The 21,587-nt window shown below is 41.4% G+C and overlaps 1 protein-coding gene across 2 annotated transcripts in view; it reads right to left on the minus strand.

Moving 5' to 3' along the window:
• LOC144518658 (spermatid perinuclear RNA-binding protein-like) overlaps positions 1–21,587 on the minus strand; it is a 93,605-nt gene that overhangs the window by 26,556 nt on the left and 45,462 nt on the right. For both annotated transcript variants that reach the window (XM_078251486.1, XM_078251488.1), the window contains exons 3-8: positions 19,241–19,470; positions 17,180–17,345; positions 13,720–13,864; positions 8,028–8,149; positions 2,512–2,607; positions 2,112–2,223 (exon numbers count right to left, since the gene is read on the minus strand). In XM_078251486.1, coding sequence (XP_078107612.1) covers positions 2,112–2,223; positions 2,512–2,607; positions 8,028–8,149; positions 13,720–13,864; positions 17,180–17,345; positions 19,241–19,470 — 871 coding nt within the window. The remainder of the gene's footprint in view (positions 1–2,111; positions 2,224–2,511; positions 2,608–8,027; positions 8,150–13,719; positions 13,865–17,179; positions 17,346–19,240; positions 19,471–21,587) is intronic.

The raw sequence follows: 21,587 nt of genomic DNA on the forward strand, positions 1-21,587 counted from the left end.
TCTCCTAAAAATAAAACACAGTTTCTGCTTCTTTTTTTTGCCTGCTTACTTTTTCCATCCCTGGGCTGATTCCTTTTTTAAACATACGTATGAAAGTGAAACAGGCAGCAGAGTTGCCTGATGTTGCCCTGGAGTGGTGAACAGCTTTTCTAAAAAATAAAAAAAAGGGTAGACGTTCAGTATTGTTTTATTCAAAATGGCTGTGATTGAGCTCCATTTCACAAGTTAACAACCTATGATGCAACTGGATGAGAGTTTTCTTTAAGACCTCGGCAGTGATGAACAGCTGCTTCATATCATTCATGACGTCCGCATGTTGAATCCCTTTTGGAAAAGTGCTTCTGTAAGGAACACACATTTTATAATAGATGATTATAGATTATAGATGATGATCAACAACTATCATCCCTATTCCCAAAACAACAAAATGTGGCCAATCTCAATGACTAGCGCCTCATAGCACTCCCCCCTATAGCCAGAAGTGTTTTCAGAGGCTGGTTAAATCCCTCATTTGCCCCATGCTCCTCCACACCCTTGACCCCCTGCTATTTACATACCGCCCAAACAGAGCAACTAGCGGCCATCACTGCCATCACTGGCATCCTACACACCGCTCTCTCCCCCCTGGAAGGGAGGAAGACTTATGTGACTATGCAGTTTGTGGACAGCTCAGCGTTCAATACCAAAGTGCCATCTAGGCTCGTCAGTAAACTCAAGGATCTGGGCCTGAAAACATTACTGGACTTTCTGACAGACCGCCTCCAGGTAGTGAGAGTGGACAACCACACCTCTTCTCACTGCTAACCCTCAGCACAGGAGCACCACAGGGCTGCGTCCTCAGCCCCTTCCTGTATTCCCTCCACACCGTGGAGCACACCCAATCTTTCTTTCCCTTAAAAGATGGGAAGCGAAACCCGTCAGCCAGCCCACACTGAACTCAGTGACTTCCAATGGATAGCTGGGAATTACTGCCGTCCTCTGGCTCTGCCTCCTCAGATCCTCAGTCCGGATCGTGTCCCGAATTTTTCTGTCTGAGCCCGGCCCGAGCCCGACAGGCATTAAAATATTTTTTCTCATACTAATGACACATGTACGTTTGTTTGTGTGGAAAGCCCACTTTTATTAAGCAATTGTAGGAAGGCATTCGGAAATGTCAACAGATGAGCGCATCAGCGCACACAGAGCAACAAGCGCACGTTAATAAGCTGTTTAATTTAAAATGTTCAATGTGTTAACCTTTCCTGATGTTTTGTTTCCGACCGTGGTCAGAAAACCAGGGGAGACTACCTCCAGGGCCGACGTTATAAAATGAATAACGTCGGGGTTAAAATCCCGTTTCTGGTGGGCAGATGAACAAACTTGGCTTTCAGTCTGGGGTTTATCTCAGACACCGCACACACTGTGTACAAAACTTAAACTTATTCCACCAACTCTGCTCCGGTCGCATCTACACGTCTGCTTCCTCTTTCTCTATCTCTCTTCTGCCCACTTTACACACGCACTGAGCTCTCTTAAAGGAGCCGCAGCACCATTTTACAACAAATGCCTTATCGCGCTGATGGGACCCGACCCGAACCCGACCATAATTTCTAAATATCTGTCCGAACCCGGCCCGGCCCATCGGGTACCGTCGGGCCTCTCCTTATTGATTCATCTGGCAACTATATTATCTGTGCAAATCTGACTGCTGGATTGTTTTTCCACTTAAGCCTTCAACCATAAAAACAGCACAGACGATACAGACGTTTGCTGCAACCAAGTCATTTTACTCAGACCGATTTTAAAACAGATTTTAAAAACTCTTTTTTTTCTCTCTCCGGTCCATTACTGGGTTCTGACAATTTAGCTGTACATTTTATCTCCTAACAGGAAACATTTTCAACTTGAACAGACAAGTTCAATCTGGAGATTGCTGCGCATGTTCCACTCTGTTTATATCTTTCTATAAAATCTGTATGCGCTGCCTCTAAATTTCACCACATCTTTTATGGGCAGTAACCCCGGCTTCACAAACAATGTTAAACTAGCCTCGAGCTCAGACGAGAGAAAGAGAGTGAAAATGCTAACAACAAACGGAGCTTTGAGGTTGCTGTGAAGGACTGATCACTGACCTGGCAGGAGGATCCCTGAGGCGATGCACTCCATGACGCGACGCAGGGCCTCGCCTGGACCCAGCGGCCGGTTACAGGTTGCTATGGCCTTTTCGCAGATCAGCTCCAGAGGCTGCAGAGGGCGGAAAGACAGAGAACTCAACACAGCATAAACTTAATCAATTCCAGTCATGACTCTGGTCCTGGGACACAATGCTTACACACCGTACACAGCAAGAGGCAAAACAAGCTGTTTTAAAGCCTGGGACATAAACTTATAAAACTCCTGTTTTCCATTCTGTCTGGTTTACGCTGAGAGAACACTGGAGTGTTTGTGCAGTTTACAGTTTGTTTTAACTTTTTATCTTCTGCTGAATGTGAGATCTTGACGTCCCGTTCCGATTCTGTGGCCGTCACCTACCCATCCTTTGAGAGGCTGCCACCCAGACAGTCTGTTGCACATGTCTCTGAAAATCCTCAAAACGATGACGCAAGACTTGAGATCTGTGACTCGGACCTGAGGGGACAGACAGTGAGAGTTTTAGTGACAGCACGAGGAGCATTTCAACAAGACAGCAGTCAGCAAAGCAGCAAACTCTTTCCAGGCTCGGAGATGCCAGACCTGCAGCGCTTATAGAGGCATTTTCATGACCCCTGAAATGTCAATATGCTGCCAATACCATTGTGAGAGACTGAATTAGATATTAAACTTGACTTTAACTGCCATAATTATTATTTATGTCACCATTTTATATGTTTTATTTACATATATTATTTGACTTATATTCATGAATATGGATTTGTTTTGAATAAACATTATGCAGGAAGTACTGTAGGAGTAGGAGTGGACTCGTTCCCTCTTGGTTGTGTGCAGCCATAGTGTGCAGCCAGCGAGGTATGATTTATTTATGTTTCGTCGTCAATATTTATAGTTTGTGTGATGCGAATGTGTGCTCTGCGTGTTGTTATGTTTGAACAGTTCGACGGTGGATTTGATGACAGTGATGTTGACTGAAATGCAATTAAGACGAATAAATCCACCGGTAACAGGAACGGCAGCGTGTATTTCCTGAAGGCAGTGATATTGATTCTACTGGCAGAGATTCTTTTTAAGTCCAGCCTGTGCGGGGAATAAACATTCAGTCTGGAATAGCTAGAGTGAAAATCTTCCTTTATGAGAACATTGATACAGAGGGTCTGCTGCACTGAGTTTATCGAATCCAACATCAATGCAGCTTTTTCAGGTTCTCATATGAATTTTTCATTGTTCTCGCCGCAGAGTTAAATACATGAGACTCTTGCAGCAGATTTACTGCTCGCCACTGTGAAAACGGTTATCTTACAGACCACACTGGTTGTGGGTTCGGGAATGTTGTTTTAAGAGTTGTTAGAAGGAATTACGTAATTAAGGAAATGGCGTTGGCCGTTTTTTTAAACTACAGCAGCATTGAGCTGTTCCCTCTTCAGTATCTGACATTCAGAACAATTTGAACATTTTTGAAAGTCTCCTGTTAAACTGAATAGTATAGTTATTCCAAGACACGTAAGGCGTTTCTCCATGTACAGTATGCTGCTGTTGTGTTGTTGTGATATACTGTTCAGTATGAAATGCATATATAAATGCCCTCTTCCCCCTGCACTCAACTGTGAAATGCTCTAAGTAGATTTCTGTGTCAAGCATCCAGGACATTTATCGTAGTTCTATTATCACTCCATGCTTTGCCTCAATATAGTGAAAATAGCCATTTCTAAGTAGTAGTATATGGTTGACCTCACGTGACAAAAGTTTTACTGGACATATCTGCACTTAGTGACATGAATATACATGGAATAATAAAATCGGTTGAAATCTCTGGTAACTAGCAAAACTGAAAGGAAGAGCTTGAAGAATGTAGGGAGAAGAGTAACTGGAGATTATAACATTAATATAAAAAAAGTAATTATGCTGGAGATTACTGACACTTCAATTTGCACAGACTGACTATTCCCAACAATACAGTAGGAAATGTAATTCAGATGCTTTCATTTAAAGCTCACAGCGATGGTGGATGAGACAAACACCACTAATCGTATCTGCAGTTATTACATCAGTGGAGGTCCTCGGGTCATATCATTCCTGTCTGAATATGATGCAAGTGAATCTTCCCTGCGCTGCTTCACCTTCGTTCCACAGTGCAGCCCTTCACTCTGATATTACTTAGCATCGAGCTCTGCTTCCCTGAGGGAAGCTGCTGACTGCTTCACCTGCCCTTGACTCTCGTCTCCCTCCTGCCTTCTGCGGAACAACTTTCAGTTCAGTCAGGACGAGTTGCAGCTCATCTGAAACTTGATTTGGTCAGAATTAGTGCTGTCAGTTAAACGCGTTATTAACGGTGTTAACGCAAACCCATTTTAACGCTGTCAATATTTTTATCGCGAGATTAAACGTTCTTTTTGGCCTAGCAAACTTTGTAGTTTTTTTTCACATGCTGTTGCAACAACTAGTGACGTTAGAAAAACTACAACACCACACCAGATCTAGCTACTATTTTGCCGTACTTTCTCGTAACACATCCTGTTGCTGCAGGAATAGCAACGCGGATTTCAGTGCCTCATTCTGGTGCCGCTGATATGCCTGCACTTCTGTCTGATGCTCTGAAACAGACGTTACAGGCAACAGAAACATCGCTGCACGTGACGCTAGTTAACACTATACTCGACAGCAGCTAACGTTAGCCTACCGCTAGCTAGTAGCTGGATTAAACACGGTTACAATGCTGACAGCTAACGCTAAACGGTGTAAAGTGTGACTGTATTTTACTGTAGAGGATTCAACACCGGGATGTAACAATCTGCAGCTGCCGTCGGAAAAACAACACAGACAAGTTCAATGAAACTGGTAATTTACAGCCTTGTGGTGCATTCAAAGTTGTTGTTAAATGCCCTTTTTCCATCTGGTGGTTGTTTTGTCATTCAACAGCTATTTACTAGTGAAATAAGTTATTGTTATAGTGATTACATTATTATTAAACATTTAATTTTGACGATATGGCCTTAGCAATAAAAAAGCTGTTCTTTAATGTCGCCAACTGTTTAGTACCCTTCTTTTTTTTAACTTTCTTTAAAAGTATCGGTTCAGGCACCGTTAAGGCACCGGTACCGTTTTAAAAGTACCGCTTTAGCACCGGTATCCAAACCAAACAATACCCAACCCTAATATTGACTCTAGATTCAAACGTGTGACTAGATTAAATATATAATAAACAAATACAAATCTTAAAATCAAGTTCATAAAGTCATTTTCTTTACATTCATTTGATTCCCAATCAAGATCCACTGGTAATAATTGCTTTCCATTGTTAATATGCACTTAAAAACTGTTTTAACAATTTTAATCATGTGATAAAATATGCGATTAACTATAGAAATTCAACGATTAATCGCTATTAAGAAAATGTAATCGTTTGACAGCCCTAATGTGTGTATGTATGTATGTATGTATGTATGTATGTATGTGTATACACATACATACACACATTAAAATGAGAAAAAATAATGGGACAAAAAGAAATCAAGGGACATTTAGAATAGAGAACAATGTGTGATTAATTGCGAGTTAACTATGACACTTAATGCGATTAATCATGATTAAATATTTTAATCGTTTGACAGCACTAGCGATTTCTATATATATATATTTTTTAAGATTTTTATTTTGGCATTTTAGGCCTTTATTTGTATAGGACAGCTGAAGACATGAAAGGGGAGAGAGAGGGGGAATGACATGCAGCAAAGGGCCGCAGGGCGGAGTCAAACCTGCGGGCGCTGCGTCGAGGAGTAAACCTCTATATATGGGCGCCTGCTCTACCAGGTGAGCTACCCAGGCGCACAAATTTTAATCAAACTTTCAGAAAGAAAGCCATTAGAAAATGCAAATGAATGCGCGCTTCCATCCGCTACCGTTATGCGACTGTTGGGAGACAAGCGCATGGAAATATACAGTCGGTTGTCATTAAACCGCTGCAGAAGAAGAGGACGCAGTGAGAGATACTGTAATATAATTTACAGTGTCAGTCAGATGAAAAAATGTGATGGAAATACCACATTTCTGTTTGTTTCTTGTAGTTAGGTGAGGAACATTATGTCTCCTCATCCATCACCTTGCTGCACTTTTTCATCTTTTCAGTGACGTGTAATTTCCATGCTTCATAGACGTCATGATTTATTCACCAGGTCGCATTTGCTTTGATCGATACATTAACTTTTCCTCCTCAGCCAAGTGTAAAAGCTTTTTTTGTGTGATATGCACTTATAATAAGTTATTCCAGCAGTGACTTCTGTAAATGACATATATGTACTACTCAAAAGGTTTAGTGAAATACAAAGATAGAGAACTTGTAATTGATGCCTGGGTTATGCTCAGTGTCATTTCCAGTCCAGGACGTGTTACATGCTTGCACCATGCAGAAGTTGTAGGGAGATGGTGGGTGGTGGATGGTGGGTGTACTCTGACACTAGAGACCAGGGTTCACATCCTGAATACTGACTATTGTTATGTTAAAACACTTTGGTTACAACAGTTAGTAAAAATATTTTTTTTATTAAAGTGCTCATATTCTGCTCATTTTCAGGTTCATAATTGTATTTAGAGGTTATATCAGAATAGGTTTACATGGTTTAATTTTCAAAAAACACTATATATTTGTTGTACTGCACATTGCTGCAGCTCCTCTTTTCACCCTGTGTGTTGAGCTCTCTGTTTTAGCTACAGAGTGAGACATCTCACTTCTGTTCCATCTTTGTTTGGAGTTGCACATGCGCAGCAGCTAGGTACGCACTGCTAGCTAGTCAGTTGCAGAGTATGAGGGCGTGCCATGCTAGCAGCTAGGCGAGCATTAAAACGTGTGTTACAAAGTGACGCTTGTCACTGAAGTAAAGGCTGGACTACAATAGAGCTGTTTGGAGCAGTTTGTGAACAGTGTTTTCTGTTGGAGATGGTAAGTCCCTTTGGGGTGGACTTTGGGCCTTTTCACTTTGTAAACCTATAACGTGCACACAAATATAAATAACACAATAAAGGAAAGGAAAAAAGCCAAATAGCATAATATAAGCACTTTAAATATTAGAAAATATAGATGCCATGTCTCCTGATCACAACCATTGCAATGTGAATCATACTTCATTTGCAGTCAGCTTCATTTTAGTCGGAGACACTTGCGTGAAAGAACCGACCATTTATAGCCATTTATAGTGAAACAGTTACAGTAGATTTGGCGGGAAAGGCTCTACTCTTTGAGGGAACTCTCTAAGTCATTGATAAGAATACGGAGCATTAGTGAAAGTAATGAATAAATGGTAGAAATAACTAGTTTAAAGTAATGTAAAGTAATGGAAAAACAGTTGATATAGCTAAAAGTTGAAATAGTTGGTCATTGGTTGAAATAGTTAGCTAAAAAAAAATAGTTTAAAGTAACGTTAATGGATATATTGTTGAAACATAGTTTTTTCTTTCAAATAGAAGGCTTGTATCAGTACAATTGCTGATCAAACCAACCTTAATATTGACAGTTCAATTGTATGAAACAATTCACAATATCCATATATTATTATATTATAATGAATAGTGTTACATTCCTCATACATTTGGAATTGATGGTTCAAGTTCATTTAACTTCATCTGGGGGTACCTCAGACCAAAAAGGATGGGAACCACTGATCTAAGTATCTGAGCAGCAACAAGGAGTCAGCTGGGTCAACTGTGGAACATGTAGGAAACAGCTGCTTCAGTATCTGTGCCTCAGCTCTATGGTTCATGGAAATCCTGTCTTTATTATGTAATCACGTCTCCTGTTGCACATTAAAGTATACAAATGTAATGTTGGGAGACAGAGTTGAATATTCAGGCTGCCAGGTTGTAAAGCCTCAGAGTGCTTGTGGCATCGGCCCAGCTGTGCTCACCTGGAACCATTTGGCGTGTCGGAGCGACGCCAGGGCAGCCTGGCACTTCTGCCTGTCCAGGACATCCTCCTCCTTCTCCTCGTCTTCCTGCCTCTCCTTGTTGTCGTCCTGATGGCCCTCGTCTGGAGAGACGGACAGGATGAGACAGGACAGACTGAGCGTGACCACGCTGACCTCCCACATGCACAACAGACACATAGGCAACAGGGTTGGACGGCTAGTTATTAGGCAAACCCACTGATCTGACCAAATGAGCTATAGGAAGGGCGGGGGAATTTGAAAGATTCCGTGATTTTTTTCTGGGAGAGGGGAGTTTGTCATGCACAAGGCAGGATCTTTCATTACATTGACAGGAGGAACTGGAGTAGACTTGAGCGCATGCGTCTTGCCGCCCGGCCGGAGTCTCACTCTAGATGCAGATCAGTGGCTGGAGGCGATGGAACACGCCAGATTAGTGTGTTATCAATTACGGCGCAGGACGAAAATGAGAGCATGGCAACGACTCGGGAACAAAAGCCAGATTAACGTTTAGGATAACACTTTGGAATAAAAGACATTTGGTGGATTGAGAAATACTGGCTCAGGAATGCCTGAGATTGAGGAAAGGCAGGAAACAGTGCAGACACACTTCCAGCTATTCCACTTGAAGAGAGGAAAAGGTCATCCTGCTCTAAAAATAAATAAATGTATATATATTTTTTTAAAGGCAGCTTGCTCTGCAGTTTTCTTCGGCACCATGCTACTATTTTCACTCTTGCGGGGTCGGTCAGATGTTTATGTTTTGACTGAAACAGTCTCTCCACACCGGGTTCCTGTGGGGAGCACTCCTGCCATGACTGGAGGCCGAGCCATGGGAGAACAACAGCAGAAGAAGAGTGACAGCAGATGGCAACGACAACATAAACATCTGAGAGTGAGAACGCCACCCTGGAAAGAAAGTGAAGGCTGTTTGTTCTCGGGAGCGGCTAAGGGGCGCCCACTGTGGGACAGTCAAGCAGACGGACAACGGGGGGTGGGGAACAGACTGCAGACCACACTGCAGAGCTCAGTAGTGAGGGCTCACAGGCTATCAACGGTCTCATCGAGGACATCTAAGATAGATGTCCTCTTTATTCTTCAGCTTGCCAAGTTGCAAATATTAATGTCCCATCACTCTGGAATCAGTGCCATTATGGTTCAAAGATCTCTTCCAATGAGCAACAGCCAGCAGAGATTAAATCACAGCTATTTTTCTATGAAAATGACAGTAATGCTGACCCAGAGCATTAAAATAATGCTCCCGCTCCAAGAGAGAGGGTTACAGTGGAGTCTTTATTTCCAAATATACGCAGTATTCAAATGTATCTGTCTGCGTGTGAGACATCAGCAGTAATGTGAGCGCAGGAGCGGTGTGTGTGGTTTAGCAGTCTGTTGCTGTAGAGACCGCAGTGAAAGCTGAACAGGATGGAAGAGGTGGAAGACAAACGAAGGAGCCGATGAGAGACACAGGGTTTGTCCCGTGTCACTCCTCCTCTAGGACCAAGGACTTAGGGCCTTCATGTTCTGCCCCTGGGACTTTTGGGTAATTTAATATACCACTCTGACTGGCATGATTTGTCAAAGGTTGCTGGAAGAGTGAAATGATTCTATCTTTCTTTCTATCCAGCACTTATAGGTGCACTCTCTCAGTTGTGCTTGCTTTGTGCACCTGGAGACCTCAAAACTAATGAAATTGGGAATTGAAGTGAGACCTGACAAAAAGCCATTTCATGTTTTTTTTTCTCACTTAAAAATACTTTGTTGTAAGAAACTAAAAGTAAAAGTACATAAATGGTTCTTCAGTGGCACTAATGTTGCCAGGGTAAGTGGACCAATGCTACATAAGAAAATGTAAGACGAAGCATTTTTCTTGTGCTTTCATTCATATCTACACTGGATTCTTCAATAAAATGAACAATGAAAATGTAATTAAAAACACTCTGTAACTAAATTTATGGAGTCTCAGGTGTGCCAGGAGAATGAAAATATACATTTTGGGCCGATCTGAAAGTAAGTATCAAACGCAAGTAGCTTTGTGGGCGGATCTCGGACGCTGTTGCTATTATACCGGCGGGATAAATGACTCTTGCACCCAATGCAAATCTAAAACGGGTTGGTCTGAAGTAGTATATATATATATATATATATATATATATATATATATAAAAATTTTTATTTTTATCCTAGGTAAAGATTTCAACCCCTACCCTTTGTGGCTCCGTTCTGAAGGGCCACTACCCAGTCGAGGGCACTCCGAAACTAGGGAAAGAAGGGAAGGGTGCGCTGTCATCGTATCAAGACTGCTCGATGGTGTTTGTTGCATCCAACGGCGCCTTCAAGGCAGCTAACCCTAAGCTTAACCCTAAACATAACCATTGCCGCGCTGCCTGGGAGGAGACGTTGGGGGCAAAAAGCACCAAAGACCGTCAAGACTACAAAGGCTGATGTGTACAGTAGATGGCGGTCGGTAATATCATCAATAATACTGGACTTTCATAGGAATGTTCGGCCAAGTTTTGGCACATTTCACTATACTGATACATGACTGTAGATGACTACTTTTTCGACTTAAATTGAATGATTGTTTCAACCCTAATTAATTACTTACTTACATTTATTGTCCGCCTATCACATTCCATCTCGGAAATTAATCTCTCCCCTGCTTTGACACTTGGTTTCCATTTTCTGATTACCTTTCACTGAAAGATGATTCTCTTTAATTTAAACATGTCAGAATGTCACCTACTAAATTAAATCAGATCCCAGCATTCACAGCAGCAGCCGGATTCAATAAACACTGGATTCTTCCGGTGGTACACTCAAGACTCCGTAAAATAATGTAATAAAGAATAGCATATCGATTTTTTCTAACTGAAGAAAAATACTTGAGATCCTTCCAGCTCGGACTGGAAATTACTGGTAAAGCAAAAAACAATATGAGTTGTAAGTCTGTCACACCCCAGGAAAATGTGTTATTAACCACCCAGCCAAATCTGAGTTATTATAAATTTGCAAGGTATATAAAATTAGGTTTCAATTATGGTGAAAAAATAAGCTGTGCCCGCTGAAGGCAACGAATCGTCAGACCCTCGCTGCTTCTGTGTAAATTTGCTCGCACATTTACTAAAAATGTGCTCATCTTTTGCAGATAAATTGTGGAAGCTGATTCCCAGAGGCACGCCATGAAGGAACCATCACTCACAGGTCAAGACCACATACAGATAAGGACAACCCCCGCTAAATTCTCCCTGACATCATCAGCTTAGGGGAATTTTGATTAGTGACCAGGACATCAGATTAATTCAATTAACAATGCTTTTTCAACATGAAATTATGGGATGTCATTCAGAGCCAATGCAAATTGATCCCCAGAGAGGGGTCAGCCCCAGCACTTTAAGCAGAGAAGCACGGGAGGGGGGTGGGGGGTGGTAACAGGAGCATGTCTGAGGCAGAGAGTGAGTGGGTTGGTTTGATTTAGTTTAGTCGATTTAGCCCCTTGTACCCGGGGGTTTCCTGCTGCTGGGTGGGTGCGGGGGGGCCCGCCTCGTCAGCAGCGGGGCCGCAGAGAAGTGTCAATCCACAGCGCGCTGACCTGCGGAGCTACGGCAACAAAACCAACAGTCAGTGAGCAGAGGCCAGCTACAGGAGGACATCTCAGAGCCAGAGGGAATCAGTTAGACTGTTACTCACCACAACAAATACTCCTCAACGGGCTCCTTGAAGCCACAACTCTCCCATAGGACAGGGTTTTCCCTGCCATTATAAGACTTAGGTGCAGCGCCCAAGCAGTTTTGGGCACCATCTAAGCCAAATGAATGTAAAATCATCAAAACTAAGCGTTAAAACTAAATGACTTTCCTCAGATCTAATGATTGTTGGTCCCCAGTGGACTTCTTTAGTGAGGTTTGTCTTCAAGCTTTTTGAGTGTTATTTATTTATTATCTGCTCTAGCTTTTCCAGTGTTTTAGACATAGATATGGTAATAATAATGATCCAAAATGATGTAAAATTGCATTTTATTATTTATAATATTATTTAATTTATTATTGAAAAACATCCCATTTTCTTGAGGGAGGACCCCTAAATCCTTTCGCCAAATACGTGCACCCAAGTCTTCTACAAACCCAGGGAAAACACTGTATGATAAATATTTATATATTCTGATGAAGACATGAGAACTGAAACGTTGTAAAAGTGAGTAAACTGTGTTTGTTTTTGACCCTGCACACCTGTCAATAACAGTGTCTGGTGTGCAAGAACTTTGCAGTAATTGTGATACGAGAGGCAAGAATTATTAACTGGGAGATTTAAACTTCTGCCGTGGGATCAGCTAATGCATTAAAAAGAAAAGACTCACCACTCTTTTGATGTTGTTGAAGTACAAAAACACCAATAGCGAGTGTTCTTTCTATAATAAATGATCTTTGGCTGAGACACCAGCTCAGCTCTTGAAAGAAACATTCAGCGACGGCTAAAAATGACAAGCTTGCTACCCTGAATGTTTAGTACATTTCTCTTTGCTACAAAACAAAAGTGAGAGATGAAATACAATTTTTAATAAGAGATTTATTATATTATTTTTGGACCCAAAATGGAATCACCTATTGGACCCCACCCCTAAGCAGAGAGTTCATAAACTTGTAAGGCTGCGATCTTAATAACCTATTTAAATTCTTCTCTTTGTGTATGAAACTCTCTCAGGACAGTCAGCTCTGCTCTTGTCTGTGTGAATACAGGAGAGGGACCGTCACTCTACAACAAACAGACCTGGATGAAACAATGTCCTCGTTTGTGCTGACAGGATGTTGAACCTGAAGGGAAAATGTTTCCCTCTTGGTTGTGCCTCTGCACTCAACATCTGTGCTTATCTCCTGTTTGGCAGAATCCATTTTCTACCTTTTGTGGCGACTCAATCTTTTTTCCACTGGGAGCGGGACCACAATGGGACTCGCTGCTCCGTAATGGCAGCTCGTCACTTCTGATTTCGCCTTTCATTCATATTTTAATTTCATTCCCATTTGTGGGAGAAAACAAAAGTCGAAGCATTGATGCTAAACATTACGTTTCCCATCATTTTAAAATGTTTCACGGCTACTGATCACAACAGATGAATTGTCTCGCCGGTGTGAGGGACTACTTCACTTGAACAGCTGCCTCCTTTTCTTCAGGGATTAATTCCTTTAATACGTCTGTTAAATGATGTCTCTGTTTAACATGTAAGGCCAAAAAGGAACGACTTCCCTTCTGTGGATTGCTAAATCCTTTCTCGTCAGATACAGGCAGATATATCTCAGAGGACACCTGAGACAGACGCGTCCTTTTTCGCCAATCCCAACCCAAAACTTCCCCTGCGGAAATCATCCTTCACTGGCCATCTGCTATTTCCACCATACTTGACCCAGATCCATAACATCCCTTCTCCCTTTTTCCCTGTTGGCTCTCAGCTTTCAGTCCTCTCGGTTCATCGTCCTTCCCTATTTTCCCCAGTCTGTCTCCCATATCAAGCTCCGGTTTCATAGTACTTTTAAACCTTTGCATTCCCTCTCTCTCTTTTCCTCACTCTCAGCCCTCTGTTGTCATGTAAAGGTCAAATAAAAACAGGGGAAGCATCCTCCCAAACAGGAAGCACAGGAGGGGGGTGGGGGGTGGGGGAGGAGAGAGGAGTCGTCAATACCTTCTTCTGTGGTGCCGTGTTCCTCCCTCATGGTTAAGGAGGAGAGGGTGATCTTCAGCGTGAGTCGGGGGTCTTTGGTGTTGCAGACCCGGATGGCTGCGTCGGGCGCGCACGACTGCACCTCGTATTTGTCCTCCGTCATCGTCTGCAACACATGGCTGCACGTTTTAATTAAATATTGAATATCACAGTCGCAACATTGACTCCAGCTGTTTGTAAAGAACGAGGAACTGCTGTTCTACTTAACTTTGTTCAGGAAAAATCTGTGCAGAATCACTGGCCTACAAGTAAATTACTTCTTAAATATACTGAAATAAATATACTTTATTTACCTTAACTGCAGAGATCAAAAAAGGCCTTTATATGAAATTATATGAACTTTTTATTTAAAGCTATAGTGAGTAGTTTCTGTCTCCCCCATGAGGAATTCTAAGTAATGACAACAACACTGTCGGCCGGCGTGTCCACATGATCCAGCCTTACGTGATCGCGCACGTGCCCCCACCCCCACCCTTCCTCCACGCAGTTGCTAGTAGCCACCATAGAGTGTTCATATTTACAGTCTATGGTAGCCACAGAGGATTAAAAAAACATGACGGACTCTTCAGAAGAGGTAATTATCTTCACTTGAGTTTCTTCGCGGGAAAGTCACCGGACGCCACAATCTTCTGAACATAGTCGTACTGAGAAATACAGAGAGAGTTGTGTGGAGCTGATAGTCTTAATTAACTTTGTAGCAACTCATTTGGCAATGGCTTGAATGTAACGGACGTTCATTAATATCAAAAAGCTTTAAATCCCTTCTAGACATGCAATGCAGTTCAACGTGTCGGTCTGATGTAAAACATGCAGAGAAATGAATTAAATGCACGTTTTGTTCGCCTGATTAAGATCACTGTAATACATCTCTCAACTAAATATTGTCTCTTATGCTAAAAATAAATTCATGAATAAACCATGAAGCTTAGTGAATAAGCTGATTTTACACGTTAGGGAGATTCTTCTCAGGTCAGATCCGTCTAAGAAATAATTTACCGCTGTGGAGCAAAACAGGTTTAAAAAAAAATAAACCTTGTTCAACCAAATGATTAATCAGACCAGTTGTCTGCCTCCTTATAGCTTCAATTTTTGTTTCTTTAGAAACAAATGTTCCTTGTTTAAGAAAGTATATGTTACTGTTAATTTGTGGTTTATGTTGTTTGCTGTTAATGCAAACTCAACACTTTCTCCATGTTTACTTGTTGTCTTGATAAACTCAGGATAATGTACCAACTCCATCAGTATCCTTTCAGTCATTCATTATTCTGCTGCTCGGTCTTTGTTTACAATCTTCCACTTTTGCTGGGTTTTTTTGTTCGCCGTTTTCAAAGAAACACACAGATTTTTCATGATAAAAGACTTCCACTTCAAAAGGTGGGATTTTAATTTGAAACATACACAGAATTAAGTTGAGGGCATCAATTATAATCCATCACGATTTTCATGAAATCAAACCCCTTTTCTTTTTTTTTGAGAATTGACAGTATTCGTCCAATACAATATTTAATTGCTGAGAGAACTAAAGTAAAAACAGAAACATGATTTGACATAAAAGTACTTTTTTTTTTTGTCAATAGCAAACAGGCCTACGACCTGTATGAAAGCAGCAAAAGGCACAAACTGTGTTTACGTGCAGCTTCCTTCCACATTTCATTCAGAGTTTCTGCCCTTGTTGTTATTGTCTGCCAATTCCCAGCACGCCAGACTATCTGGTTTTTCCTCACGATTCGCGTTGCCTTCAGTGGCATGTTTTCAAGTGCATTCTCTCTATCTCTTCTCTGCGAGAAATGCCCCCCCATCCATCACCCCTCTGCCTGTCAATCCCTTCCCAGTTTGGCCCAGGAAATGAGAGCTTCAAATGGTTTCCTCCATTGATGATGAAGCGCGCGGCAGATATGGCAGGTAATTAACTGAGATGGGGGCACAGGCAGCACGTTTAGGCTCTGTGTACGTCGACACTGCTTTGTTAGCTAGCAGATGCTTAGAGAGGGGGGTGGGGCTTTGTGGATTCTCATTTAAAGGGTAGAGATATTTCGATAACATTATTCGTACAACTTTTAGGGTGTTAAAAAAACCACAATGCGCTCGGGGTTGCCGAGAGGCATAACATCCAATTGAAATAACAAGTCAGTGTTGTAAAGAGCGAGTTCCCAGTGGTCAGAGGTTAGGCTGTGGAGATTATACTGCAGTCTGGGCTTTAGACATCTCAAGGAGACAGAATGTCAGAGATAAATCAAGTATAGTCTCAGCAGCACAGGCCACTTCCTTCTCATATCCACTTCAAACCAGCTCATCTGTGCCTCTTCTCCTACCGACTAAAAATAATCCTTTCATCTGGCTTCAGAATAAAAAACTTTTTCCTCCCTGAGAAATGATTTATTTCGCCCACAAACGTCTCTGTAATACTATTATTATTACTATAATTATTCTGGGGACACGAGAATGTTTTCCTCCATTCAGGCTTAAACGTTTCTCTGTTGGTTTGTGCTGTTAATGATTTAAACTTGTTCTGCTGTCACACAAATGACTCTGGATTAGGGGGTACAACCATGACTACTAATACATTAGTATTGTACCTTTATTGAATTATTATTTTTTTTAATTAAGGAGGGCTGAAATATTAATATAACAATATATTTATTAGGGCTGAGTGTCGGTACGCAATACCTTTAAGGTAGTCTCACATTGCCAGACCTATCTCCACAGCGCTGTGTAGTAAGGTAGATAGAGACAGATACATTCCAGGATGGGAGAAAAAAAACACTCTGGGTTGTTTGCATTTCTTTAAACCAATCACAAACGTCTTGACTGGCGCTAAGCTCCGGACGCAGCGATGGTGGCTCTGCAAAATGGTCTCAGGAAGAAACTAGTATTGGTTGAACATTTGCTGCTCCGCAAGAGAAAATGCCACATACAATATTAAATATTAAAATATTAAAAGTGAACTGTTGACACAATACAGTAAGGTGAGCTATTTAAATTAGCTGGATACTAGGGCTGGGTATCGTACGAAAATCGTTCAATACCAGTACCGATACCAATACTGTGACTACCATACCGGCTCCTGAACGCTACTTTTTTCAATACGAATTTTATAAAATCCATTTTTATAAAAAGGAATTACAACATTACAGTTTAAGGCACACATCTTTTAATATTATTATATTATTAATATTATTATCATGTCCTGCTTCATGCCAGGCTGTCAGCATGTCTCTTCTCCAATGTCACCAGTCAAACTCTTGTACTTTTAACACACATAAAGAACCTTCTGGTGGTTCTCTGTGGACAAGCGTTTCCACTGAACCTCGGATCACAAAGATGCCTTTTTAAAAGCCTCCCCCACCCCAAGGTTGCTTCATGGCTCATTCTGGATGTGCTAAACACTGCAGAGCAGAGCTAGAGGTGTGGCAGAGCGTACCTGGATCTGCAGGGGGAGGTTGGCGCTGATGGTGTACAGCAGCAGTTTGGTGGGTTTCTCCCTGCACATCAGCACCAGCTCCAGGTCCATGTCCCCTTTGATCAGCAGGCCTTTGGCCACCAGGCCGACACGTGTCACCCCGCACAGCGCCGGCGTGCCATCCGGCCTGAGGGCAGAGGGATGACAGCCAGCGTCAGATTCTCAATAACACAATAACATGAGCCAATATTCTGCACTATTTGTATTTATTTATTTATTACTCTGTACATCTTACTGTGTCCTGTGCAATTTGCCATTTCATATTCATATGTATATATATTCTCCCCACCTGTAAAGAAAAGTGTGTATAGTATACATATAGCCGTTATTACTCTCCTCTTATTTTTTCTATTTTCTATTTCATTCTTTGCTGTGACAAGTGAAATTCCCCATTGTTGGATCAATGTCAAAGCCCATCTTATCTTATCTTCTAACAGACCTAGTGACAGCTTACAACACACAAATACAGCCTGAGATCCTCCGCTCTCTGTGGCTGCGAGCCGATTGTATTTTTAAATGTACAAATACATCATTGCAACCATTAAAGGACACGTTCACGTTCCAAGTCTTGATACAATATTCACAATCCACATGAACAATGAAAAAAAAAAAAGTCGGTTTCTGTAATGATGTCTTCTCTCCACAGTGGCCAGCAAAGCTTTTTAAAGTTTATTTTTTGGCCATTTTAGGCCTTTATTTGGATAGGACAGCTTAGACTTGAAAGAAGGGGAATGACATGCAGCAAAAGGCCGCAGGTTGGAGTCGAGGATTAAACCTCTATGGGCGCCCCCTCTACCGGGTGAGCTAACCAGGCGCCCATGCTGTAAGACATTTTGAAAATTCAGCTGAAGCTTATTATACGCATCAGCAGTAGTCATATCAGGTTTTGTCCCCGCAAGAAACCTATATGTGACTACCAAGAAGTATCCCTCCCAAGATTTTGCATGCAAACCATATGATATGTTATAAATTAACATGCTCATCTTTATAAACTAGAAGAATTACTGTAGCTTGACCAGCTGTAAACTGTAACTGTAAAATGCCTCCAACAAGTTAATACATCAATAATAATGAGCCAATAATAAGATAAACAGAAGATTATATCATGGCACAATGAGTACTTTTACTTTATAACATTTCATCAAAATTTCTGGACTTCTGCTTGAGTAAAGTTTGGGTATTTTAACACGTTGGTGTAACTATTTTTACTTAACTAAAGTATTGGTGGTGATGGCGCAGTGGATATGACCCATGCCTTTGGTGTGGGAGATCTGGGTTCAATTCCCACTGCGATACATCAACCAATGTGTCCCTGAGCAAGACACTTAACCCATAGTCGCTCCAGAGGCGTGCGGCCTCTGACATATATAGCAAGTGTAAGTCGCTTTGGATAAAAGCGTCAGCTAATGTAATGTAATATCCGAGGACTTCTCTGATGTGGCCAATCACAGCTACACAGATGCTGAAGCTGTGGTTGGAGTTGAAGGAAACGTTTGTTTTCTGGACATTAATCTTTGTAATAACATTGCTGCCTTGACCTACTCCTACAAAATATTTTTTCTTTTTTCTGTCCTGGATGGGATTTATTTGTATGAAATCAGCTCCCCACTGCATCTCCAGAGAGATGCTTTGTTTAATACAGAACCTCTGTGTGCATGTTTAGGCCACGAGGCAAATGTTGAGAATTTATGACTGTTTGTCGAGCTTGTTTAATCATCCAATCATCACATGTTCCTCTCCCGATGAAGATATACAGCAGAACACAGTTTTATAGAGGGAAGTGATCTGGCACTGTGCTGAGAAAACGGCTGAATATACAAAAATAAAACTGGAAGGAGCAATAAATTCACTTCATTTTACGCTCTGAGAACACGCCCACTTAGCAGTCCAATGCAGAACTGAACTGTAAGAAGAAAATATAGCACTATAATCAAAGCAGAGACGTTCTCGGGGGCCGTATGAACGGTAATTGGGTCACACTGAAACAATCGTAAAATAAGAGCACATTCAGCGGGACATTACTTTATCTCAGCAGCGTCTTCCTCCGCCTTATTGTCCCCAGCCCCGGTATCGGTGCAGGTCTTCCCTAAGGATGTGTTGAGGCCATCCATCCAATCAGAGACTTTCTTGAGAGCTCCCTCCACGGTAGACACCAGCGCCTGGACCGCCTCCAGCTCCTCCGGCGCAGGATAGATGCTGGCGTGCTTGGCCATGACATGGCGGTCGTCGTTTGCAAACGATCTGAACGACCTCTGGGTTCAGACGAGGGGAAAGAGACACATTATCATTTCTTATTTCAGGCACGTTTTCATTGTAGCTGATGTTCATGTGCAGTATGAATCACACAGAGTGAGCAGCTGGAGGTTCAGAGTAGGGCTATGGCTGCAAAACATGAGGAAAATATGGGATAACGTTGTTGAATATCGCAACAATGATATTTGAGTTGCGATAAATAAACAGATATTAAAGTGTAGTGTAAAAACACTGTAAACTAGTTACCGTATTGGTCAAAATATAAGACGACCCTGATTATAAGACGACCCCCCCACCAAAATACTTTTTGAAGACCAAATCTTGTTTTTATAAATAAAAAACACATTGAATAACACAAGGTAGGCTGTTGTTTTTTAACATCTTTTAAATAAAATCATATATATGATATATAATATCTTTATAATATATCATATCTTTTTAGATGAAAGTGTCACATATACAATATTTCCAAGGCCTTCAGCTGAATGACTGCTCTGGTAATGGGCATCCCATCATTACATTTTTCTGTCACGTAATCACACACTCTCCTGTCAATCTCTTGGAAGCGGTCCACGGTAAGATGTTCTCTGGCTGTTTGCATTTATAGACTGTGTATTATCTCCATGACAACGCCTTGTTGTACTTCTGTTCCAACTTCCGACTTTTAGGCTTTTTTGTAGCTGGATATATCCTTTGTTGCGTCTAAATATGAGTGTGGATAACGTTAGTGATAGTGAGATGCTACGGTTACACTTCTAGTGATTAATCGGCGAAAACGCGTAACTTTTCTCCGATTCACGGCTTTGTTTCTAACGCCGCTGGGCGCTCCCTCTCTTCAGTCTCTCTCTAGCTGGCTTAACCGTATAACGTTACCGTGCTTTTGGGCGGTCGTTGAGGCGCCGTCTAAAACTAGCCATTTCGACCAGCTGTTTATAACATAAAAATAAAATGGATTATGGATCATTTCATTTCTATAGTTTATAGCTGACTTCTCTATTGGCTGTTGAAACAGGTGACGTCCCTTTACGTTCTAAAACCAGCCTCTGCCATTTGAACAGCTGAAGATCTAGACCCCAAATAAATTGATAAGACGACCCCACTTTTTCAGACTTTTTTCTAGAAAAAAAAATCAATACGGCACTTCAGCAGTCAACTCAAATGGGTTCCTTCTAAAATTATTCATTGTTTTAATGCAGTTTTGCACAGAGGGGACTGTGGATTCTGTCCCCGTCTCTCCCTTTGTATTCGAACTAAGAAGGGATCTCTTCACAGCCAGTATGGACAGAAGGAATGACTACAACTACTTTAATTAGGGCTGCACAATATGAGGAAAATATGCGATACCGTTGTTGAATATCGCAATAACGATATTACTTGCGATAAATAAACATATTAAAGTGGACTCAGTTCTACATTTCTGCTGATTTCAGTATTCTAACACATTTCTTGTTGAATTTAAAACAAATGAAAGGAAATACTTTCCAACAGCTTTTATTGATCAACGTGAACATTGAATTGAATATAAAAGGCACCACTAAAAAAAGAATGACAGTTACATTTTTAAGTGCAGGTTTTTACTGATATTTTCTTTCAACTAACACAAAAATCTCTGTCTTTCGCCTGTCTCAGCCTTTCGTGATGTGTGTATTGCGCCAGTTGATATCGCAGTAAAGATTAAACGAACAAAAAAACGATATATTGTGCAGCCCCAGTTCAGAGTGAAGCTCAAGGACGTTCAGAGAGGAAACCTGTCCGCTGATCGGCCTCAATGGACATCTACAGGATTTAAACATGTGGCCTTTGCAACTGGTGACCTTTGAGATGGTCCATCTGCCTCACCAGTATCATTAATCAGCATACATGTCAGAGGGAATGTTGTTGACTGTTGTCAGTGAGCATGTACTGACTTAATAAGTTAAAAGAGCCTTTCATCTCAAAACACCCATCTGTTAAGTATATTATTTCTCTATAATATCAAACATCAAAGTTAGTTTGAAAAACATTCTCAGTTATAGATTTATTGGCGCTCACCACCTAAAAATGCAGCCTGCTTTACTAGGATCAGATTTTATTGAGAGTTGTGTTTTCCTTGCAACTCAAGCAAACAACCCAACAA

Source organism: Sander vitreus, chromosome 5, assembly GCF_031162955.1.
Source record: "Sander vitreus isolate 19-12246 chromosome 5, sanVit1, whole genome shotgun sequence".
Taxonomy (NCBI): Eukaryota; Metazoa; Chordata; class Actinopteri; order Perciformes; family Percidae; genus Sander; species Sander vitreus.